The sequence below is a fragment of the Habropoda laboriosa genome, unplaced genomic scaffold (genome assembly GCF_001263275.1).
Source record: "Habropoda laboriosa isolate 0110345459 unplaced genomic scaffold, ASM126327v1 scaffold30, whole genome shotgun sequence".
Lineage (NCBI taxonomy): Eukaryota > Metazoa > Arthropoda > Insecta > Hymenoptera > Apidae > Habropoda > Habropoda laboriosa.
The window spans coordinates 1,397,846-1,424,119 of NW_017100178.1; the positions used below are offsets into that span (position 1 = coordinate 1,397,846).

The window sequence follows — 26,274 nt, forward strand, 5'->3', positions numbered from 1 at the left end:
TAATTCAGGGTTTCTACAGGAAAAAGTATCCTTACCTCGAGTTTTACACGCGAGTAACCGGCTTTGAAAATTTCTTTCAAAATTCCACAAAACGTGCGAACAGAATATTACACGTAAATTACATACTTCGCTACAGTTATTGAAATCAATTTCTTCGAGACACGTGCCCATTTTTTCATATTTCGCGCATACAGTAAAACTCAGAACAGAAGAAGTTCGAGTTTGAAAAAAATCCGACAAAATACTATACCGATACTATTTCTTTTCATACTTTGTACATACTACACCCTCGCGAGAAAACTTTCACAGGCCGAAAACGTGACATTTTTGAAAAAAGCGAAAAGAAAATTTCTGTTTGGAAAATTACTTAACTGCAACGTTATAAAACATCAGCAGAAATTTACTCACTCGAAGTATCACAGTTTAAATTCGGACATTTCTTCTGATGATAAATCAGACATAGCAAGCAATAAATGAAATTTAACATGTGACACTTTTCTTTTGATTTAAAATCGTAATCCACTCAAATTTTTGAAGAAACACAATAATTTTGACGGAGTTCCAGAAAAGAGATCAGGTAAAATGTCCCAAAGAAAAGTTGTTTTTAGACCGTGCATAATGTACGAGGATACGGAAGATGCTTCTGACATCGATGAAGATTTCTTCAACGCGTTGGCGTTGCTACACTCGACAGAAGACGACAGCGCGGAGAAACTTCGGAAAATGCTGGACACATCCATCGAAAGGAAGTATGGCTTCGACAAAACTTTGATGGCCAGGATGCCGAAGAAATTTTTGCAAAATACGAAAACCAACAGCAAATCGTTCACGAACGAGAAATCGGAGGTGTCGTCGCGCAAAAGGGAGAATACTTGGAGGAAAACCGGAAACCCGTCGATTCTGCCAAATAATACGGCGGAAAGTAATTGGAAACCGATGAAAACGTTTAACGTGGACGTCGAAGACTATGGTGAGAAAGGGGACATTCCAAGGATATCTATTCCCGACGAAGGGTCCGGTGATGGACTTCTTTGCAAGGTTTTCAACTTCATTTTATGAAACAATTGAATTTATTCAAAAATTTGTCACAACATGTATTTCTGATGTACAGTTGTTATATTTCTATCGTTAAATACAAATTTAACATACAGGGTGGGTCGCGTAAAACAGGCAACATAATTATCTTCTTTAGCTATGGTGGTACGAGAAAATTTTTATACGTAATTTAAATGGTTTCGAAGCCCGAGTAAGTGGATATACGGGATGTACGAAAAAGCTGGGGACAGCAAAATGGGGACAAAAAGCAAGCAAAAAGGTCTTCATAAACATGGGTTCAGAAACCATTAGTTTCGGAGTTACGAGATGTGTTCTACTGTAAATCTGTAACGGAATAACAGACTCTGTTTCTAAAACTTAACCAAAAAGAGTAGACATAATCGTAGTAGCATTATGCAAGTAAACGTATGACATCATTCAGCGTACGATTGTGTTTACTGTTAAATAAATATGGAATAGAGTCTGTTATTCCGTTACAGACTTATAGTAGAAAACATCTCGTAACTCCGAAACTCATGGTTTTCGAACCCCTGTTTATTGAGACTTTTTGCTTTTTCTGACGAGTACTACGTCCTCCTAAAGTTTGTCTCCAGCTTTTTTGTACATTATTGTTGTTGTATTATTAAATGTATTTTTCTGAAATTTCTAAGTAGTCTGAGAATAAATACGTTTGTGACAAATGGTCAAATATAAATGTTCGTAGTTAGGGGTTAATTTTCAATTTGTGACAGATTATAACAGATTTGATCGCAATAATTTTCCTTTTACCGGTGAAATGGAAGATTTGTAACGGGGCGAAGTTAGGACCACTGATTTTGCTAGAGTGTCAAGAATGTCAAGAGGTCTACCATCCCCTGTGTCACCAACCTCCTGTCGTCGACATTGACGTCTACGATCCCAGAATCGTGTGGCGGTGTAGAAAATGCATGGACACCTCTTCCGTAAACTCTGTCATTGCGTTCGATGAAAAGAAAGTGAAAAGATCTCATCCAGCCAACGACGCGAGCAAAATCAAGGAACCTTCTATGAAAGTGGAGAAGTTGGGAAAATTGAATGGGAATCTTTTGAAGAACGAGACGAGTATCGGTGATGAAACTTTATCTGGTAAACATGTATATGCAATTTTCGATACATTCGTTCCTTATATTCGTTTACATATGTACGTATGATAAAAAATACCTTTACGATTTTAGAAATTTCTCAAAAAATTACGGAAGATACTATGCCAATGAAAGGTTCTTCCCATTTGAACCAAAAGATGACGAGAACTGCATCTTCGAGTCACCTAAAAAAACGAATTGGTTCGAAGCTTTCGGTAACTCGTCCCGTAGTTAAGTAACAATTGTATTGCCAATAGTCATCAGCTTTTACATATAAATAAATTCATTGTTGAAACTTGAAACTATCACTTCTTATTTACATTACTTTTCATGACTAGAGTGACACTGTTTAACCTCGCTCGATTCTTATTGAAAATTATCTTTGTATCTCTGTAATACTTTCTTAACTTAGCCTGGTAATGAAATTTAGTATGCACATTCTCAAAAATTCAGCAAATATTCAAAAACCAGTGTAACCAGTGTAACGCAAACTTTTAAACAATAAAATCATTTGGGCAGTGTACCAATTGTAAAAGAATTCATTTGAAATTATATTCTTAAATCGTATTATCAAACTTGTAACAAATAAATAAATAATACAGTTAATATTCTAACCATTCATTTATTAATTTCTCAAATTGAACAACAAAGAAGACAAAATTTGCCACTACGAGTATCCTTCAGAAGAGAAAGAAACATCAACGGTAAAGGTAGAAAAATTGGAACCAAGGTACATGCACGGTACGCTTTATTAGTTAATTACTCGTTACATGTACAAGGGAAAACCCATCTCCTTATCTCCTTTCCTCTTTCAACCAAATCCACGCAGTTTCACACTTCACTCCCGCGAAAGAACACTCTAATCACGGTAAAGGGCACATTACTTAAGTCGATTACAGATGTTACTCGTCACGCTACACCAACTCAGCCAAACCAACGAATTTTTCCAAAAAAAAAGAATGAAAAAATTAGAAGGAAAAAGAAAACGAAAAAATGCATGTATACATTGCTGTTCATAAGTATTGGGACACTTATTGAATGTGAATTAAATCTAAACAGTCCTTATAAAACCCTTCGTAGGCAAACTGGGTAGTTTGTGTCCAAGTCTAACATTTTTATTGTTTCAAGCTTTCAAAAAATCTGCAAAAATTCTGGAGTATTTATCAAAGTCTCCACGCTACATTACGTTAGGTCAAATGTTTGAAATTGTTTCGAATAAAAATAAATACGGGAGTGAAATTTCACTTGGGTCGCCGAAGATTGCCCACGGAGGGTTAATATTAAAAAGAAAAAATTAGTCAGTTTGGAATCTCGTGGTATAAGGAGCACATGTATTTTCACTTATATATCACCACCTTAATACTGCCACTAGATAATTCACACTTCGTCCATAACTCCATTCGTAAGTTCTAAAAAAAGAGGACAATAATTAAATTTTCGTAAATCGACATTTTCCGGATAAGTGTATCAGAAGTCGTATTTTCCTCGCAACTGCGGAATATTAAACGGATAAGTTTAAAATCAACCCTTTGTTCAACGCTAAAACTCGGTTGTTCCACTAACCAGTCTAGTTGTAGTATTAAAGTGACGATACGATACTAAACTTTCACGAAGAAATGTAATTTAAATCTTATAATACTTTCTCTACGAACATAACAGATGTCCTAATACTTATGAACGGTAGTGTATGTTTAATCGTCATTCATTCACCCCTCTATTTTGGCAATTTACAAGATGTCTCTATCACTGTCGCACGGTTCGTTCCGTTTGCTCGTTCGTTCTCTGTATTAAGGTCAACGGAGTTCAATTACCTTCGGCAGCCATGCCGAAGTTTTAGTCAGACTGGATGCTCGATCACTTTCGCTCTAATTGATCGTGCGTACGAGAGAAGATCGAGCGTGCACGTGAGGCGCCAGAAAATTACAGATCCCCGCGAACACACCTTGCTTTATCGGAAACGGACATTTTATTATTTTTCTTTCAATCTTGTCGTCGTCCCATTAGCACGCCGTTCAATTTCAATAACCCACAGTTGTGACGGTCATTATGAAAATGACTCGTTGAAAAAAGGCTCGAAAAAATTCAAGTCATTTTACGCTCGACTGACGTACATTCTAACAAAGTGGATAAAATTGAATCGCTTTATCGGGCAAAGTAAGAGTACTTGCGGAAAATCGAATTATTCCAAAATGGAAAATACACGAGTTCAGACGTTTTTATAATCGTTGGCAATATCGATTCGAGGAAATTTCTATCGGACGCCGTTCAATGTAATTTACTCACGCCTCATTGCCGCTTTTAGGTATCGTATTCATTTCCGTTACGATTTACAATAGTTGCCTGAGCTTTTCTAACGGAATAAAAAGGTACTAATATCGCTTCGTTCGACAAATCAACTGTTTGCATTGGATACCATTTCTAGTAGCTCGAGACATTGGCTCGAAGAATGAAAATTGAGTGATTCAACCCTTTGAGTACCAATGCTGTGACACAATTTTATTGAACTTTTCTCAGAGGTAAGTTCAATGTTTATTGTAACTGTTATTAATTCCATCGTACGAAATACATATTTTACATGCAATATGGAACTCAAATTCTTTTCAATTACAGTGACGAAATTTTTTAATGCCATAATAACAGCCAACGTAAACGACAATTTCTACAGAAAATGTAGGTGTGATTCGCAATTAATAAAAATACTTTTATAATTATATTCACATCTAGAACAATCGTAAAATAACAATGGACAATTTTCCAATGAAATTCCACAGCGTTTATCGAGTGTAAAAGCTTCATTCATTTTCAGCATAGCGACCAAATTTTGCAAAATGGCTGTGTTATCCACGAAATCAAGTGTTCTGAACAGGAGCGAATTCTGTGATAATGCATGTAATAGACTTGCAACTCGGAACCAAGTATCGTTTAAAACTATTAGTGGAAAAAATAAGAGGTAAGAGACTCACGGAAATGTAAATTAATTATCACTACTCCTTAATTACACTAGCTTAATTAGGTACCCTATAGAAGACCGTGCGTATGTTTTGCGTACTACTATACAAACACAAAGACACTATCGTAAGACAGCTATTTGTGCCGATTATCACAGAATTGTCGACCGTCTAAAGTTCCGACTCTACATGATCCGCGCATCGAAGAAGGAAAAGTTATTCGAGTATCCGTTTCAACGTGTTAGAAAACGGAAAAAGTACTTTTCGACAGGAAACTTAGTAATGGAAAACATGCGAGATTTTTCGTCCTCTACGAAGCGCGAATCAAGACATTTCTCTAATTTCCTGCCATTTTGATTGCAATGGCTTTAATTCGTTGATACGCAGTTTCTACATATAGACTCGCCAAACGTTCTACAGAATCGATATGTTCTTCGTTACTCTCGTTATTTCATTTATTGCTAATTAAAGTACCGAATGTAATCTACAAAGCCCCTGGCACTCAAAACATCTAAACTCTTTCACAAAAGTTAACGAGAAAACAGGTATTATTCACTTGTAAACAACTATACTGAAAGATACCAGCTCACAACTAAATTACGTTACTTCTAGAAAAAAAGGAGAGAAAAATGAATGGCATGAACAATATTCTACGAATAGAATAACTATTTGAATCGGTTTCGTTCATGTTTCATCACTTTAGTCACTCTGAGGGTGTGAACGTGTTTCCTGTAATAGAAGCTCCCCCGTTATTTCCCTCTGTGATTTTTTAAAAGTTCGACCCTTAAAGACGAGATTTTTACTAGTACTCGTGTTACCAGGTGGTAAAAAGCTCCTCTCGAAAGTACTAACGTGCGTGCATGCATGCAACGAGAAGAATTGTATATAGGATGATAGAAAAAACGGTGCCAAACTTTAGGAACATGGATCACTCTTCAAAGCGAGGCAGAAACTTTTAACAAACGTAAGTACGAAAGTAATTTTCTTGGTATACATGAAGTTTTATTTATAACTTCCAATGTAACATACCGTTTGTTGCAAAAGCAAATATTAATATTACCCTCACATGCAGCGAATAAAAGGATCTTCAAATGAAGCGAGGATATACTGAATTTTCACCGTAAACAAAGATAACGTTTTACTACTAAAATTGTTTCATAAAAAAAAAAAAGAGTTATTTCAGGTCATACGTTCGTTAAAAGTTTCCACGTTGCCTAAATGAGCGTTGTGGGTCTCTGATAAAGTTTGGCCCCAGCCTTTTTCACCAGTCCGTAGCCTATAATTGCAAACTTAATCATCGATCCCCCTTTTATCTACCATTATCCCTCTTAATTTCGGCATTAGTTGCGATAAAAAGTTTTTCTTGCTATATCCTCAATTATGTACGTGTTGACGCGTGTTCAGTGTATGTGTGTGATTGCGTCTGTGCATTTTTCTTCTATATACACGCATAACGAGGAGAAAAGTGCAAGAGTGGCGGTTTTAATATATAATCGTTATAATTAGTGGTGGTATCACTCTGCTCCAGAACCCGCTTTGCGCTACTTTACATAATAAACCTCCTGTTTGAGCCACGCAAGGGGACGTTCAGCCTAATTCATGACAGTGTCATCGTGCCAAGTGGCCGACATCAATTAAATAAAGATTCTGACACATGTCAAGGTTGCTCCAAGTTGCACCTCATCAATGCATTGTGCGCTCTGGCACCGACCACGCGATACTACTTTACATAAACCGTGTTAGATTTCTTTGTCCCTTGACCGCGGGAAATCGCTCGTTGAAATCGAGCGCGTTTATATAACGGTAACAATTATGTACAAGCTTCCTATACAATCAGATACTGAGATGAACAACGCTGGATTACAATGCTGTGTAAATGTATGTATTAACTCGATTGTGTATTCGTGAGCTGTGAGATACAAAGTTATTTCGAAACGAGAGTAAGAGACTTTGAAAGATTGTTCAGGAGATCGTAATGAATGGAAATATATTACAGAAACAAATAGGTTTCATTCGAACGACAAAGAATTCAGAGTTTAGTAGATACCGGTACAGTTAATTCTTGGGTGTAGTTTGAAATTTATTTCAAGTTAATTTTGATTGTTCGAGAATTATTGAAGATTGAATCACATATATGTTCACTTCTGTTTGCTATAAATATTTTTAACGTCATTGTTCGTGTAAAAATTGACAGTTACTATTTATTTACATTTCATTATTCAGAGTATATTTATCCAAGAATTATAAAACTTAAAATTCGATTTTAACACCGTAGCTTATAACTCGAAATAAATGGCAAAGTCGTTCGAATTATTGCAATCGTAACAAATTCACAAACTTTATTACAAGAATATTGAAAACGTGGTCCTTAAGCTTTAATAGAAACATAGCGAGGACAATTTAATAAATCGTATAGTACCTATTTTTATTAAACATACCATGAATCTATTACGATGGCAATAATCTTTTCAACAGCTCGAAGTATGTAAACAAGATCTATGCTCGCATCACATTGATCTCACATAATCTCCCAAACAAAATATCAAAATGTGTAACACTTGTCTGGAAAAATCCTGTACGACATAAAGAAAGAAGAAACATTTTTATAACTGTCTTATAAAGACAATTTGATAATATATGACAGTGTATGTTTCATCTGTGTGCATCAAGTAGCGAGTAGCTACAAACGTGGAATCTCGCTCAATTTTTCAAATGACGTAAAATTATAAACGATACCGCTATAAAAATGGTAGAAACAGAATTAGGGTATCAGAAATAAGCGATTCATTAAAGATATTGTGTAGCTCGATTTCAATCTACATGTCATCGACGATTCGATGCCAATAGGATAAAGATACAAGCATGGTATCTTTAATACAATCACTTGGCACGGATTTTAACCTCTGATTTTAACCCTTTAAAATTATTTCTATATCATGATTACAAACGAGTACAAACGCTTGTTCGTATTACAATGGGAACCATCAAGATATGTTGCTCGAGTGATTGTACGCGACTTAGTTTTTCTTGTGCCTTTAAACACTTAAGACAACTGAACTACCTATAATTTAATAATTTCGTATATTTTAACAGAAGGATTATTTTGCAATTGTTTATTGTATACGTATACATAAACATATCAACGGCCAGTATATTAATAACAAAAATCTTAAAAAAATCTAAAAAAATGGCTTCTTATACGAAAATATACCATGTAAATATATTTCTTCCTATTTGCGTTTAAAATAAAATTTGCAAAGAATACGGTGATTTATTCATCTAGTGTATCTCGAGTATTACACACATTCTTAGGAATTTATAAAACTGATTCCAATACGTACAGTAGTGTGCTTTATCACAAACATTTTCATATATATCTTTTTTGTTTACTTAATACTCTCTGTGAAATATTAACACGAGTATTTTGAAAGGGAAAATGTGGTTCTTGGTTATAAAATTTGGTACAAATAGTTATTCGAATTAACTTCGTTAATTTGTTCCGTAATTTTGGACGTAATATTCGTGCTTTGGTCGGGAATATATCATACAAGTTAATCATCAATTTCACTTTCTGTGTGCATATTCTCGTCTATTTTCGTCGTAATTATTTAAATGCCAATCGTGTTGCACTTAAAGATCGTATGCTACATATAAACATAGGTATTAATCCTTACATTCGTAACATACTATTGCTATAATCCATGTTACGTAAATATTGAGTAACTTATCCCTTTGTTGGTTGTATTATTCCTTCTTTTTTTTTTCATTTCTACACAACGTACGTTTCGTGTATATTTATACGCGATAAAATATATTGATGGTGTTACAGCTGTACAATAATGAACAATATTTTCTACTATATTTTAAATTAAGACTGCGTACACTCATTTCATGAACGTACCTCATTGAAGGCGAAAGACACGTTAATGTAAATGCATCCTACATGCTAACAATGCGTCAAAAATTCATGACATGATGTGACAATGACGATGTTTTAAAACAGATCAAAAAACATAAATGACTAGAATTAATTATGGACTAGAATCCTCACTTTATAAAGAACTTCTAGGGAAGCAAGTTTAAAATTCTTAATAAGTCAGCACATGCAGCAATGCTTCCTTCGTGCTATTAATAATTCTCTTTTCCATCGAATGGACTATACATAGAAATTAAATATGAAATTTAATTACTCTGGACTTGTATAATGTTTAATATTGTTTGTATGTAGGATACATATTTGTCTGGTATCACTACAAGTTTTCACTATCTAAAAGGCCATTAAAGATTTTTCATTGCCTGGGAAGATACCAGTGCCATACTTTGGAAGCGCTAGATTCTTTTTTCCTTTTTTTTTCTCGTTAATTGTCCTTTACATATAGAAATGATCGGAAAATACGTGTACTTATAATGAAAGTTATTAATAACTAAGAGGCAATGCTAATATAAAATACTTTACACATTTGTAGTAGTGTAACACACAGTGATAGATAAACGAGTATTATTTTGTTGAAATGAGTTAATTGAAAAGATATTGTGCATTAAATCTTGTATCCACCAAAGATATGAAACATTTGTTAATAGAAAAACCTATTTAAATAGATACATCACAGTAAATATTTATAAATATAAATTGAGATTCTAATAAATCTACAACTGGTTAAATTTTATAAAAGAAAATGTAAATTAAAGTGCAATGAAGATTTCACATTTAAGACCTCTTTTCTTAAAAAAAGAAAATTTCAGAAAATTTGATTTCATTGAACTTTTGATTTCATTTTGTATACACCTACTTTATTAAAAAATGTTTACCAATATTTGTTAGTGGATACACGGCTACATATAATATAATATTATATACCTTTTCACTTTTGGTAATAGCACTTCCAGACAGTGGCAGTAGGCACTCTGATGACAATAATAAGATAATAAGTATAAAATATTACAAGTTAATCCACCTTTAAGGCAGGTAAACCATTCCCAATAACCAGCTGCTCCTTGGGAAAGTCTAGAATTACGGTAACATGAAAACCCATATTTGCAGAGGCAATCACATACTCGCATAAGGAAAACCAGCTAAATGCTGTTAGAAAAAAAATTATAATAAGTCGTCTACAGTTCAGCCTTAAACATTATTAATATTTAAGCTTACACATGTTTCTCATTTATAATTATTACTTCTGAATATTTACTTTACATTTATTTAGAAATGAATAAAATTTTTATGATAACATAAGTGCATAATGTGATGATATTAGTACTTATGCCTAAATTTTATGTATGATATTAATATTCCTAATTTATTAAATTTTATTAAAAATGTGCATTTTCTTACCCAGGTCATGACACAATAGCCTGTGTTTTAGGAAGAAAACAATAAGTCCAACAGTACTAATAAGACTTGTTATAAAAAGCGCTTGCTTATATTGAAGACTTCGTGCATTTGGTGTTACAAGACGACCCAATCTTACAGCTGCTAGCATATACGTCAGGGAACTAATCATGAAGGCAATGAAAATTTTCTCATGCACAGCTGAAAAATGATAGTTATTATTCAATTACTAGTTATGTTACAGTACATTGTAATATTATGTTTTCCCAATTTTCTATTCTCTGTTGGAGATGTATGTAACACCACATAAAGTTGCTATTTCTGCAATACTTAACCAATAACATAAATTTAAAAGTCTACATCCCATAATTTTGGAAGGTACATCTTCAATTGCTTTAACTATTTTGTAATAATATGAATGATATACACTAGCAATAAGTAGCCGAGGACCTATATGCAATGCTACAGTTATACGCCACAAATATCTTTGCGGGGATATACCAGTAATAGCTGAGATCGATGGAAGTATATTATAAACCTAAAATAAAAACAAAAAATAATTAACATATTTAATGTAGCATTCAAATTTGTAATATCTTAATAAATAATATTCATACCCTGCAGTGTGTTTCATGAATGTCGTCCTGCTGGAAGATATATGCTGTAACAAAACAGACTAAAAGTGCGATAAGAAGTAAAGACACTGTTGCCACACATAATTTTTTAAATGATATTGCCAAGTATATGGAACTTTTGCTGGTTCCCACATTATTTTGCTCCATAGTGTAACTATCTAATACTTTGGCATTTATGCACAAAATAAAAGGAGAGCTTAAAGAGGTTTAGAGTCTAACTCAGTCTACATCAGGATCATGTCTCATTTTAATCTTCATAAAAAGTTATAAAAACTTCTTTCAGTTTCATAATATGTCTGTAATAAAGAATAAGTTTTATATTAGTAATACAATAGTAAGAATAGTACACTATGAGAAAAGTTGATACTTCATTTGACAGACAGTATATTATAATATTTAATAAGTACAATTAAAGTGAATGCAAACGTAATTTCACATTTATCACAATGAAATTTACTTGCAGTTAGATTATTAGTATACTTAATTGTTTTCTTATTGGATAATTAAAACAAATATGTTATACTAAGTAATTCGTGGAATAAAAGAGAAACAATTTTAAAAAATGGTCAAAATATGCGGCCAGAATACGATGCAACACACTGGATCTCTGTCTTCGAATTTTATACTTAAAATAATAAATATATTTAGTTAATTGCTCTATTTTTGGAATTGATTTTACGGATAACCTACTTTTTCTATTTATAGCAAACAAAAGGCACTGTCACGGGTAACTCAAAGTTCGTGACATTTGCCTGGAGGCAATTTATTATGAACCTCAATACCTCTGCACGGAATCCGTGATAAAATGACCGAACTTTATTTGCACGATAAACAATTCAATGCGAAAGCTCTGTTAATTCTTTAACGAACAGCAAATGAACATTTTTCTTCTTTTTTCTTATTACTTACTTTAGGGTATATAAAAAGTTACTTCACTCAAATGGTTATATCTACGCAACAATGCATCAAATATGCATTTAGCAACTGCGCTATTAATTTATTTAGTGATCAGTTCAGATTCTATTAGAGTATTATTGTTTTTCGCTCAAAAAAGTAGGCATACACTTGAATCAGTATATAAAAGATAAACAGCACACATAATGTATGAGCAATTAAATAACTTCTTAACGCTGCATTTATGCTGGAGCTTTCGTAGACTGTCACGGTTTCAAATCAATAATAATATATAGGCGCTGATATTTCTTCGATGGCAATTCATTCATTCATGTTCATTTATGATCTCCATGCAGAAAATCAAAAGAATTTACCTTATTCCTTGTGTACAAACGTGTCGTCTGCTAGCCTGTGAATTTCTGTTGAAGAGATGCCATCTATGAATTTGTACATGTTTTGTAACAATTTCACACTAGCGCCAATTTTAAATTTTTATATTGTTCATAAAAAATAAATCTATAGTTACTTTTAAAAAGTTATGCAATACATAAAACAATAAATTTTAGTATCGTAAGAATTGTTAACTTTATTAGAAATACAATTACAATTGTCCTAATTAAAAATTTATCGTGCTCGTTCTCTTTGATACGGTTCTTTCTCGGTTTCGTATTCAATTTCGACATTTGGACGGGCCTTCTTTTGTAATTTTCCTTTCTTAATGGTTGGCTTTTTCGTTTTCTTACTCGTAGAGGGTACTATATCCTGCAATGATATAGTAATTTCAGATATAATCGTAATATAACTGCAGGTAAATATAATTGTAATACTTCTTACCTCAATATCACTTGTTTCAGATTCAAAATCACTGGATAATTCAACTTGTTCCTTTTGTCCCGAATCACTATCTTCATTCTATTTAAACACATGAATTTATATACAAGAGTTATTGACACAAAAAACTATAACTTATACTTAAGCAGTGTATAAATTACCATAGATACTTCCTGAACCTCAAAATCGTCATCCTCATTCTCATCCTCTGTTTCTGCTTCTACAAAATGTGGTTCATTTGTTTCTCTTTCTCTTTCTCTTTCATCTGCTTCTAATTCCAGCTCTACTTCTTTTGCAATTGTCTCTGTTTCTTTTTCTTCTTCACTCTCAGCTTCACTCTCACCTTCAACTTCAACAGCTTCTACAGCTTTGTCAAATACTTTTTGTGGGAAATTGTAAATATCATTGTACTAAAAAAGAAGGCAATATCCTAATGAGATTTAAAAAAATAAGTATTAACATTTGTATATATAATTAGAATAATAAAACTACAAACCATGCCCTGTTTTAATCGTTCCATAAGTTGCTTTTCTATTGCATTTTCTAACCTAGCAGCTATAAGAGCCTTTTCCTCCCTACGTCTTTCTCTTCTTTCAATCTTTCTTTGGATTGGTATGATTTGTTTTTGCCTCCTTAACCTTAATTTTCTCATACGTATGAGGTACTGTGTAATTTTTATAAATCTTTGTTTGCATTTTGCCTTTATAAAACCAGACCAGTACAATAAATTTTCATTAATTTGTTGTATTGCCTTTTCAAAATTCCTAGATAGTTTTACTTTTTCCCATGAATTTTTTAGAAAATGCACTCTGCAAAAAATAATGTACATAGATTAGAGTAATATTAGACCATTTTTAAAACGTAATTCTGTAGTTAACTTTATACCTTTCTGCTGTCCTCATATATAGGTAAATAATACCGTTTTCTTCCCTAATTGTGGCATATTGACTATTTGCAAGAGGACAGGATGCTCTACTACATAAACCTGTAAGATTGTACTCATTGCGACAAAATCTCTGTGTCTTAGTACTGTAAAAGTAAAATATTTAACGAATTTATGATGTATAGATTTACTAATTATGTTTTCCAAGTTATACATACTTTACTTTGAAAGAGCAAAATGATTTATTGATAACACTCCACACAACCTATAACAATTTAGGGTTAGATAAAATATTAGAACTTAAAGTAAGTAATTCGCAATATACTCACGTCGTCGTGCTGCATTTTACGTTTGTAGTAAGCTAAGTTTTATGAAAAGTTCTTATAGATGTCATTAAAATATTGTCAAAACACTCTCCTTATGAAAGGCATACATGTGCGTTTAAATATTGTTAAACGCTACAGGTTATGTTTAGTTTCAAATTCAGCCAGTTCATTAATAGATGGCGATAAAGGTTTATTGACGCACATTGCAATCAAGATACAAAAATCAATTCTACACTTTTTTTGATATTTTTGTATTTTTTAAATCTAATCACATCCATGATTCAGTTAAAATGCGAAATTAGTTGAGTATAAAGTGTTATAAATGCTGCAATTGTTACTAAAACAAAATATAATAAATTGAGCATAAAGTAAACCAATAATAAAGATAGAACTACAAGACAATAGGAATTGATACAATTAAAATTAAATATCGTATTTACAATTTATTTAAAATAATATTTATAAACGACGTACAGGATGGACCTTGCATCTTATGTGACTTTTTGTCCGAGGTTTTGGGGCCGAGAAAACCCTTACCACTTTCGTGTCGCTACCAACGTTACCGATTCAGCATAGAATAAGATTACAACATTAGTAGTGGTTGGAATTGGAATTAAACATAACTATGAAATTACAAATAAAAAAGTAATGTAATTGTTTATTAGTAGATGATTCATCACATGCGCGTGTTCTACTGCTGTCAAAAGATCGTAAACAATTCTACCCAAGCAATCTAATATATGTATGTATCTTTATATGTAAATTTAATAAAAGAGAATTTTTTACATCTGTTGACTTTACCATCTTGGATGATTAGATTGTATGTAATTCCTAAACTCACCGCTTTATATCGTAGAGGGCGTAACAAAAACTCTGATTTTTTATACGATCGGTATTTCGGAACGTTGGACACAAAAATACATTAGATGCTAGGTCTATCCTGTTACTAGCCAACGCTATAGACGAGGTATAATCAATAAAAAAAATATAGCGAGGTCGTAAGATTGGTTAGACGTCAAAGTTTATATGTTCGAACATATCAACACACGAATCGACCGAAACCTGAGAAAATCACGATTCGAAACCTTAGTCAAGGTCGCATGTAATATGCCTCAACTTTGATTTAGTCTCTATGGAAAAACGTAAAATGCCGCATACTATCCAGGGTGTTACTGCATCAATTGATGCTGTTACTTAATAGTTTAATTTACGACCTCACTATATTTTTCCCACCGACTATACAGAACAAACCTATCACCACAAAAGAGGTAGATCACTCCCTTATGGGACTTCATGTCGCACGTTCTGAAATAGCGACAGTGCAAAAAATCAGAGGTCTTGTTATGCCCTTTAAGATTTAAAGCGATGAAATTCGAAATTATATTCAATCCAACCACCGAAATAGGTAGAATCAACAGATGTAAGGAGATCCTTTGCAAACCTACCTACACCATAAATGTAGGGTACATCAAAACACGGGAGGTACAGTGATCCTCAAAACCAACGGCTCATGCCGGCAGCTTACCTCGTACAAGTTGTAGAGAAGAAGACGATGACATTCGGCGCTGTAAACAGCATTACCGACTTCTACAGCATTACTGTTTGCTTCACCACCCCATAGGTGCATGCGGAAAGTTCTTCAAATGTGTATTATATTGTGTACTGTAATTCCATTGTATACAAATACAGCATATACTATGTGTACACACACCCAAATCTCTGAAAAACAATTACTGTAATATACTGGAATATTCGCATACACACTCGCACTTACGAAAGGAAAGCTAGAAAAGATAAGGAAAACTAAAAGAGAAATAAATTAAACTTATATTAAAACCACACTTATGTGTAATAAATTAAATTTAACTGATTATATTAAACTAAACTAATTAACCTATTATTTTAGAGCTGTAAAGTACCTCGTATGATAGATTTATCTTGTACCACATACGGGGACTTCGTATACCTCGTCTGCAATTACGATCTATCGATAAATTAGATTTACCGATAATGGTCAATATAGAAATTTTTATATTTTTTGATTAATTTTTAAAATATTTACGCAGATTAGATACTGATCTTATTTGCGTTATTCATGTACAATAAAATTTAGTAGATTTTCTCATTCTATATATGAAAAATCACTCGATATATCTTACTACAAGAATACATAAAAATGAATTTCATATTGGCACAATGGTAAACAAACTATTTTATACTTCGTCTGCGATGCAACTTTGTACCTCTGAACTGCAAAAGCATATTATTTTTTACAGGTAATTCCTACAATTACTGGGCCTTTTTGTAAAGGGCTTTGGGGCCGAGAAGACCCTTACCATTTTCGTGTCGCTACCAACGTTACCGATTCAGCATAGAATAAGATTACAACATTAGTAGTGGTTGGAATTGGAATTAAACATAACTATGAAATTACAAATAAAAAAGTAATGTAATTGTTTATTAGTAGATGATTCATCACATGCGCGTGTTCTACTGCTGTCAAAAGATCGTAAACAATTCTACCCAAGCAATCTAATATATGTATGTATCTTTATATGTAAATTTAATAAAAGAGAATTTTTTACATCTGTTGGCTTTACCATCTTGGATGATTAGATTGTATGTAATTCCTAAACTCACCGCTTTATATCGTAGAGGGCGTAACAAAAACTCTGATTTTTTATACGATCGGTATTTCGGAACGTTGGACACAAAAATACATTAGATGCTAGGTCTATCCTGTTACTAGCCAACGCTATAGACGAGGTATAATCAATAAAAAAAATATAGCGAGGTCGTAAGATTGGTTAGACGTCAAAGTTTATATGTTCGAACATATCAACACACGAATCGACCGAAACCTGAGAAAATCACGATTCGAAACCTTAGTCAAGGTCGCATGTAATATGCCTCAACTTTGATTTAGTCTCAATGGAAAAACGTAAAATACCGCATACTATCCAGGGTGTTACTGCATCAATTGATGCTGTTACTTAATAGTTTAATTTACGACCTCACTATATTTTTCCCACCGACTATACAGAACAAACCTATCACCACAAAAGAGATAGATCAGTCCCTTATGGGACTTCATGTCGCACGTTCTGAAATAGCGACAGTGCAAAAAATCAGAGGTCTTGTTATGCCCTTTAAGATTTAAAGCGATGAAATTCGAAATTATATTCAATCCAACCACCGAAATAGGTAGAATCAACAGATGTAAGGAGATCCTTTGCAAACCTACCTACACCATAAATGTAGGGTACATCAAAACACGGGAGGTACAGTGATCCTCAAAACCAACGGCTCATGCCGGCAGCTTACCTCGTACAAGTTGTAGAGAAGAAGACGATGACATTCGGCGCTGTAAACAGCATTACCGACTTCTACAGCATTACTGTTTGCTTCACCACCCCATAGGTGCATGCGGAAAGTTCTTCAAATGTGTATTATATTGTGTACTGTAATTCCATTGTATACAAATACAGCATATACTATGTGTACACACACCCAAATCTCTGAAAAACAATTACTGTAATATACTGGAATATTCGCATACACACTCGCACTTACGAAAGGAAAGCTAGAAAAGATAAGGAAAACTAAAAGAGAAATAAATTAAACTTATATTAAAACCACACTTATGTGTAATAAATTAAATTTAACTGATTATATTAAACTAAACTAATTAACCTATTATTTTAGAGCTGTAAAGTACCTCGTATGATAGATTTATCTTGTACCACATACGGGGACTTCGTATACCTCGTCTGCAATTACGATCTATCGATAAATTAGATTTACCGATAATGGTCAATATAGAAATTTTTATATTTTTTGATTAATTTTTAAAATATTTACGCAGATTAGATACTGATCTTATTTGCGTTATTCATGTACAATAAAATTTAGTAGATTTTCTCATTCTATATATGAAAAATCACTCGATATATCTTACTACAAGAATACATAAAAATGAATTTCATATTGGCACAATGGTAAACAAACTATTTTATACTTCGTCTGCGATGCAACTTTGTACCTCTGAACTGCAAAAGCATATTATTTTTTACAGGTAATTCCTACAATTACAAGTTACCAAAGTTTTGCAATTTGATCTATTTTATCGACAAGTAGGCGAAGACACTAGCAATGTATACTTTTATTTCAAACATTCACTTTCTTCAGCCGGAAACTGCACTAATGGATTGAGTACCCGTGTATCAACTGAAGTACTCATGTAATCAAATGACTTTTATATACCAGTGGAATATTTTGAAGGGGTTGGACGCCTGCGGAAGCAACCCTCTGCAAACTAATCACTGGATAATGGACAAATTTATATTCGAGCGTCGTACCCGTCGACCTATGGTGCTGGTAAAATGTCATTTCGTGTATAGTTACGTATACTTCGATCCTTCCGTGGCCTCATCTTCGGTCAAGTTTCTTAATCAAGGAACCTTCCGATTCTTTAAACTTACACCGTTAAGTTTAGGAATTTTCAGCTTATCATGAGTATTTATTATGAGAATACATTTTGCACATTAATTTATGGAGTATTAAATTTTACATTAAGTTCAAATATTTAAAATAATCAGTATGAACAGACAGTTCCGTTGTGTTCGTATGTACAGGGTGTCCTTTTAATTCTGTTCACGTCAAATATCTCCATTATTTTAAGTAGTAAGCAACAAAAAACATTACGTACAAAACGTACGATTGCAAGAACGACATAACCTATATAGTGGCAACAGTTTCTTTACCACCGGAGGCGTAGAGGAAAAGAGTTCAGTTTTGTTTCTTTTTTAAATAGAATGGAAATTTCATATTGACAACTTTATGATCACTGAATGAGAAACATATTAATACTGAAACATGTCGAAAGTTTAACACTGCCATTTCATGATATTTACTGTTTACCGTATGTTTACATCCGCAAAACTGAGCATATCTTCGGAAATGTTTCATAACGAAAATAATAGAATGGATTAATATTTTTATACTACCGAATTTGCTATTTTATCGGATTTGACAATAAAAAGTTGGACATTGTATTTAATAAAAAAAATTTTGCCTGTAAAGAAACTATTGCAGCTTTTGTACATCCTATTCATATGTTCTTCTTGCAACGATATAACTTTTAGGTTAGCCTGTATATGCACATAGAGGTTAGTTACAGAAGTTGATTAATAGAAGTAATTAGATTGTTGTTTTTAATGACACGCAATAGTGAATTAAATATTTGACACTGAAAAATTTTGATAAAAAGTTCGTCACATTTTTATTTTAATATTATTTCCTTTGTCAAGAAGTTGTGGACGGAATCCCAAATTTGTCAACAATAGTATATTAATTCGAACGATGAATGCTGTGTTAGTGAGAAATTATTTTGCTGAAATCTGTTTTCAGTTTCAAACAGTAATTTCATACAATTCAGTATTTAATTTTATGGTGCCTTTCACAGTCACCGTTCGAAAACGAAAAACATTCTATGGTTTTCTATTTTTTTAGTAAAATTTGGTGTTATATTATTTTACGTGAAAAAAAAAAAACTATATTACATCAACACATATAAGATTTAATAATGTTCCGTATTGTTTATTTATCTTGACACGATATACCTTTTCTACTGTTTCAAACATAACCTACATCGAAGCATTTTTGATTATAAATGGTTGTAAATATAATTTAATTACAAGCGTTTGGTTCTTGCAGTCTTTTAATTGTAAAGGATGGTTAACACAAAAATGCTTCAAGTTTGTTATTCGGAGTCTTTGTCATATTGTAATTTCGCATTAGACATAAAAAAAAAAAAAAATGCTTAAGATACTGAATGTGTATTTGGTGGTTTCGTTATATTTTAATTTCAAAATTATAATTTCTATTAAAACAAATTTATTATTTACATTTCGTTTTGAAAATAGTATCCATTTTTGTTCCTTTTAAAATATTAGATTGATTGAAAAGTTTGGTCGTCAGTACTCTCGCGTACATTTGCAATTCCATTCAAAGATTTTGACAAATGTCAGAAAGTTCAAGTATACAGGGTGTTCCACCTAACTCTGCCACCCTTAACTATTTTGTTATTTGTAAGGATACCAAAAAATGCTTCGGAAAGATGTTATTGTATTTCAGGGGGGGATTAGACTATGGGGGTGAAGGTTATCTCAATGTCATATCTTCCAAAATTTTGCTAATACTAATATTTTTGTAAATGGAATGACCTTTTTTTTTGTTTACTATAAGAAAGGTGATAAAATATAAAACGTAAAGTATAAAGTATAAAAACACGTTGAACTTTTTCCAGAAAAGTTATTTGATTTTAGTAATTTATGCAATAAACATTTTGTATGATAAAGTGCTTTTTTGACATTATATTTTGTACAACTGTAAGAAGGTGAAACCTGAGACAGAGGTAGGTGAATGTATGATGCAAAAGTGGTTATGAAAATTTTGATTAAAAGATTTGAGCCTTGACGATACAAATAACTTGGTGAAATAAAATCAACTATTGTGGAAGATATCCATTGGCCTGGTCTAATAGAGTTAGGCAGCTAAAAATTTATATTAGTTTTTAGGATAAATTCTGTATTTGTATGCATGGTGTAAAGGTGGTTTGAAGAAATTTCGATTGAAAGGTTTTAACCACGACAAACTGCCATTGACAATGAAGGAAGCATGTACCAGCAGACCAACTCTCAGTAGCGGCTCGTCCATAAGGGTTGCTGTTAAATTTAAAAATCGTATAAATTTAAAAAGCATATTTAAAAATCATCAAAATCGCTTTCTAAATAACTACTTTTAGTTTTATTAACGACATAAGTTTTTTACACTTTTTGATCAAATTTTGTCATTTTTGTTTCATACCAACTTGGCAAAATAGAATCAACAATAGTGGAAGATATTCATTGGCCTGGTCCAGTAGAGTAATTAAACGAATACAATTTAGCAACTAGAAAGGGGACAGTACTTGAAGGACTCGGTACAAGTTGAATAAAATAAGATGAAAAATACAGTGGATTCGGATTAATTGGGACCGCCGTTTAAGCGGGACAGATACTGAAGAACGGAATATAAATACATTGCATAATATATGTGTTTATTTACTCATTTTTGATTACTTATTGTTAGCTTTGTTTGCATGCTTAAACACACATTTGTATTCAAGACCGAATATTACATACGTTCTTCAATAAATCGTTTTTAGCTTCATTTTTTACGTTGTTCAGATTTTGCCTGTTGAAATTCGCTTTTTTGGACAAATTAGTCCGGTCCCAATGTGTCCCAATTAACCGGAATCCACTGTAGTATGTAATTTTGATTTCACATCGTTTGATTGCTATTTAACAAAATTCTTCGACAATTCGTTAATAGAAAGAAACCTTAACGTTAGCAATCAACTTGCGAGCATATTGGAAGAATATTTTAATGGCAAGAATGAGACATTTTACATGAAGGGGATAAATCCACAGCTGGATACTTGGAAGACAATTATAAGTAACGATAAATATTATACCATAGATTAATTGATAAAAGTTTCACTGAAAAAATCTTGGCTTACGTTCTTTGAAAATAAAACGATAGAACTTCTCGACCAATCTAATGTATCGTAGGTGTCAGTACTTAGAGATATAAGTTTTTTTTTTGGAATTTTCATTAACTTTAAGTGAAATTAATTTGTATTTGCTAGGTAGACTTTGAAAATTACCATTCTAAATGGTAGTAAATTCCTAAGCTCTATCTATCACGTATTAGCATAAATTATAAATGCGAAAGTAACGTTGTCAATCCACGTCTAGCATATTTTTCAGTTGATTTTAAAATGTTTTTTCTTATATTATCCGCGGTAAGTTACTCTTTATTTATGATCAAATTTGCTCTATCGTCGCTATTAAGCGTTATATGTATGTGCATTGCGTATGACGCTCCGATTCTCATATTTATACATGACTTGCGTTTCTTAACATGTTAAATGCCGGACCAATTCTGTTCGGGTCGTGTAATGTTCGATGCTTAACTGCCGAACCGGTACGCGAGTTTAATCACACCTTGATTTATTCAGTGTGAAATGCTAAGAACTAGTTTTCTTTGCAATAGAGTGATACTTGAGGTGACGTCGCCGCGAGACTATCAAAATACTAATTTTCGTAAGACCAACTGCCAAGACTTCCAAAAAAGGACGCGCTTCTGCCTCGTTTCGGGTTTTTCCCAGGGGTTGCCGCGTGACTTTCCACCGCGCACGTGACCTCTCCACGGGGGTTACGGTACGCGCGAGAGGACCGGTACCTCGGTCTGGCGGCCAAGTGTAATTGAACAAGTTTATGACGATAATCCGCCAAACCGAGGGTTCGTCGCGATTTCTTGCGAGGCAACAAATTCCATAAACGGTGTCCCCAAAAATCGTGGTACAATCGGTCGGGTGATGATTCTACATGCAAAAATAAGTCGAAAAAAATAATAACATTTTTTTATTTACAGTTCGGTTTTCGAAAGAAATGAGTTTGAAAATCCGTCCGAAAGTTCTGTCAAATGAGGTAACAGCAATAACAGGAAGCAAATCGTGACATTGTCCATGTTTAATAGTACAAACGGGAGCAGAAACAGAAGTTTCATACCTCGAAACTTGCAATTAGTACACTGGTACCTGACGGATTTTCCAACTCATTTCTTTCTAAAACACAGCCTTAAATGAAAAAGTGTCATTCTTTCTTTTTCAACTTATTTTCGCATGTAGAATTATCATACGGCCGGTTGTACTGCGATTTTAGGGACACCCTAAAATCTTACAACTTGCCCCAAGGCGACGAAATGAACTTTTTGTTTTAATACAGCACATCCCAATATGTGTAAACCTATACAGTTAGAAATAAAACTATGTATTTAAATACGCTGTATGATGCATTAGCTTCTTTACATTATTGTAATAACAATGACGATATCGAAAATTTGATAAATATTACCATTTATTTCAATTAAATGCTTTTACTATTTTTGGTATCACCAGTCACCGGTGACTCCCACGGCATTTGTGTTCAACTCGTTTATTACAAATGTCACAATTTGCTTTCCCCTTTTTTCGTTTGAAGTATATATTATATATACATATATGTGTATATATCTATTTTGGGACTTTTTTATTTTTACATTTTTCGTCGCTAATTAATATGAATTATATATTTTTAAAACTTGTACACTTTGAAATTTAATTTTTAAAATTTCTACATTCTTCAATTTATTTGTTAATACTCGTAGGCACTGCTATACTTAAAGGGTTATTACTATTTAGAGACCCAAAGAACAGAATATAAATTTCAGAATTTTTTTTGAGGACCGTAGGTGAAAACTAAGTTGTACTTTTTTTTTCTAAAAAATACACTTATGTATTAGAAGTTTCGAAATATTTATTAGAAAGTAATGATAATTATACAAGATAGATATCGTTATCCGCTGATAGAGAAATTTGTTTTCTCGATATTGTCTAGATCAAACGAACGACGTAAAAACGAAAGATCTAATACGTTTTTAAAGTTAATGAAACAGAAGTCTCTAGTAATCTTTGATTTTTCATTTCTCGTTTCACTGCAAAGTTCTGATCATTTAACACTAGAACAACGATACCCGTCAAAATGATGAATTTCTGATTTATTTTAAATTACAGAAATTCTTAAACTGCTTTTGCTGGAATTTATGTTGATTTTTATCAAGATAAAAGAATTGTCTTTCATCAACCACTCAAATTTACCAAAATATACCAAAATCCATCAAAATGTTCATAATTCGTCAGATTTATTTATAAAAAGTGCACCTCAGACGTCAGGAGTAAATATCTGGTAAATGATTTTTCTTACTTGGATAGAGGTGAATCCAGATCATTAGCAGTAGGTACCTACATATCTCTTAAATCTGCTGAATCGTATGTTGTCCTTCAAAGAAGCACAACAAAGGATAATTGTTTACGTACATGACATTTGTAAAGAAATCACTGTTAATTAAATGTCATATTTAAATATTAAATAGATTAAAAATAATAACAAATAAAACATTTTTTCAGATTCCCGTCAAGCTGAGGAATGTAGTAAAATTAGGTACCTATACACTGCCGTTCATAAGTATTAGGACACCTATTATGTTCGTAAAGAAAGTATTGCACGATTTAAATTATATTTCTTCGACAAAGTTAGCAAAATTATACAGGGTGTTCACGTTACTGGTTTTCAATGTTTTTTTCGTAAGTGGTAGATTTGTGAAAAAGAAAAAAAAAATAGAAGAGAACAAAGTTTAATTATTTTTTATACTCAGTACGATAGCTTGAATAGATTTTTTAAATTTGCATTTAAATCATATTTAAAATAATAACTATAATTTCTTTTACATGATATAAAAGCAGTTCTTGAGCCAAGTTCAACGACCTACATCAAACCCAATCTTGTAACAATGTTTACTGTGGCTTAATCAATGACACGCTATTAGGATCTTACTTTTATAACGGCACCTTGAATGAAAATGGATATTTAGAAGTTTCATGATGTGTATTTGCACTACAAGGTTCCAGGATGAATCATTTTTTTCAGGATCTTAATAATGTTTGTAACGACTGTTTAGGTTTGCTTCACATTCGATATGTGTCCTGATATTTATGAACAGGAGTGTACCTACATTCAACGCTGGTTGTTCTAGTGTTAAATAAAAAACTTCGTATCCTCGACACGATTTGAATTTGAAGTAGCCTAAAAGATTAAAATGGTAAAACAAAATGATCGCGAAGGACTTGCAGCTTTCATCAAGAATAAATGAAAAACAAATCCATTTCACGTACTGCAGCGAAGAGCATTGTAGAAAAAGACCCGAGTATCAAAATCAAACGAAATCATCAAGTTTCCGCAGTCCCAATCGCAACTTTTTCCCAATAAAAACGTAAAACCGCGGCAGTGGAGGGGAACGGTGCAGATAGAGGTGCGCGTCGCGACGTAGGGTGTCGAGGCTGCGTTAGAAAGAGCAAGGGATAGTAGTAGATGTATATTCGAAGCCCAGGGGCGTTTGTATGTTTCTGGCTCCATGTCCGAGAGAGCATACTTCCGCCTGATCGCCCACATACATTTTCGTTAAAACGCGTGTTCCGTTCGTTTCATTAATTTTAATGCTCGCCGAGCATTCTGTTCATTTCTGTGCAACATATGAATATGGGATTCGCCTATATCCCTCTCTTTTTCCCTATTTCCCTCTCCCTCACTCCGGCGGCGGATAGCGCACAGAATGCACACACATATACACACAGTCGAAATTCTCCATCGTGTACACTAGAATCCTCACACTTATGCAGACATGCGTGTACATACACATATGTACCGTATACACATACGTAAACACACATATACATATATACGTATATAGCAGTTCGGTTTTCCACGCCGATGTCGGCTACGTATGAGAGAGCAACGAGCTCGCTCATGCGAACACGGCCTCGGGTTGGTTGATATTAATTAATAATCAGAAACAGATGCGGCCTCAGCCCGCTCCCGGTTCCAGTGTGCGAGGCGGCTTCGAAACGATAATTATTTAAGTCTCTCCTCGCCTCCGTGTCGACCCACCGCCCGGCTTCTCATCCTCTTCCTGCACAGCCCAGACACCAGCCACGTCTTCTTCCTCTTCCGTTTTCACTCCCTCCTACCAACACTAGCCGCCTCATTCTACCCACCTTGGAAGTTGCCTACCGGTGCACCGCTCGAGCGCGGCTTCTCCAACGCGCCCACCGCGGCGTGCTAATTAAAGAGCATTCGCCTACGAATTTTACGCGGCTTCCGCTTCGTTATGCACGGCCCGTTTGCCCCGGCACCCTTTCTCACAGTCAACTCCATCTCCCCTCTACCCCTCCTCGGCCAATACCCCGGAGACCTTGTGCCACATTTTATTTTCGATTCGCTTCCGTTCGCGACTGATCGCGGTTCTCCCGCGGCGGATGAACGGAAGAACGAGAAACCGGGAGTGCGAGAGAGTGACGAAGCGACGCGGTGGGTTCGAGAGCGAAAGAATGCGCGTTTAAGGGAGCGAGAGGGTGATGGAGTGATCAGGTTAGCAGAGGGAGAAGGTGAGATGGTTAGAGAAGGTTAGAGGGTTGGAAAGAACGAGCGTTTGAGAAAGCGAGAGAAACAGCGATAGAACGAAAAATTGAAAGAGTGAGAAGGTTGCAGAGTGAAACAACGGGAGACCGAGAGAGAGAGAGAGAGAGAGAGAGGATAAAGGACGGGGCTGGGAACGACGGGAAGAAAAATAGA

At 33.7% G+C, this 26,274-nt stretch overlaps 3 protein-coding genes across 3 annotated transcripts; 1 reads left to right on the plus strand and 2 right to left on the minus strand.

The window, feature by feature from the left end:
• Positions 1-618: 618 nt before the first annotated feature.
• On the plus strand, positions 619-2,395 carry LOC108578995 (integrator complex subunit 12-like). The gene is made up of 3 exons (XM_017942420.1): positions 619-1,038; positions 1,839-2,160; positions 2,250-2,395. Exons 1-3 carry the CDS (start codon positions 619-621, stop codon positions 2,393-2,395), a joined length of 888 nt encoding a protein of 295 aa, XP_017797909.1.
• A 7,620-nt stretch (positions 2,396-10,015) lies between these two features.
• Positions 10,016-11,272, minus strand: LOC108578933 (post-GPI attachment to proteins factor 2-like). Its single transcript, XM_017942352.1, has 4 exons — positions 11,051-11,272; positions 10,710-10,971; positions 10,437-10,634; positions 10,016-10,184 (listed from the first exon to the last, which is right to left on the minus strand). The coding sequence occupies exons 1-4, from the start codon at positions 11,213-11,215 to the stop codon at positions 10,051-10,053; spliced, it is 759 nt and encodes a 252-aa protein (XP_017797841.1). The 5' UTR covers positions 11,216-11,272; the 3' UTR covers positions 10,016-10,050.
• A 1,314-nt stretch (positions 11,273-12,586) lies between these two features.
• On the minus strand, positions 12,587-14,120 carry LOC108578972 (protein MAK16 homolog). Its single transcript, XM_017942397.1, has 7 exons — positions 14,006-14,120; positions 13,895-13,941; positions 13,679-13,822; positions 13,290-13,602; positions 12,955-13,203; positions 12,797-12,874; positions 12,587-12,724 (listed from the first exon to the last, which is right to left on the minus strand). Exons 1-7 carry the CDS (start codon positions 14,018-14,020, stop codon positions 12,587-12,589), a joined length of 984 nt encoding a protein of 327 aa, XP_017797886.1. The 5' UTR covers positions 14,021-14,120.
• Between the last annotated feature and the right edge of the window lie 12,154 nt (positions 14,121-26,274).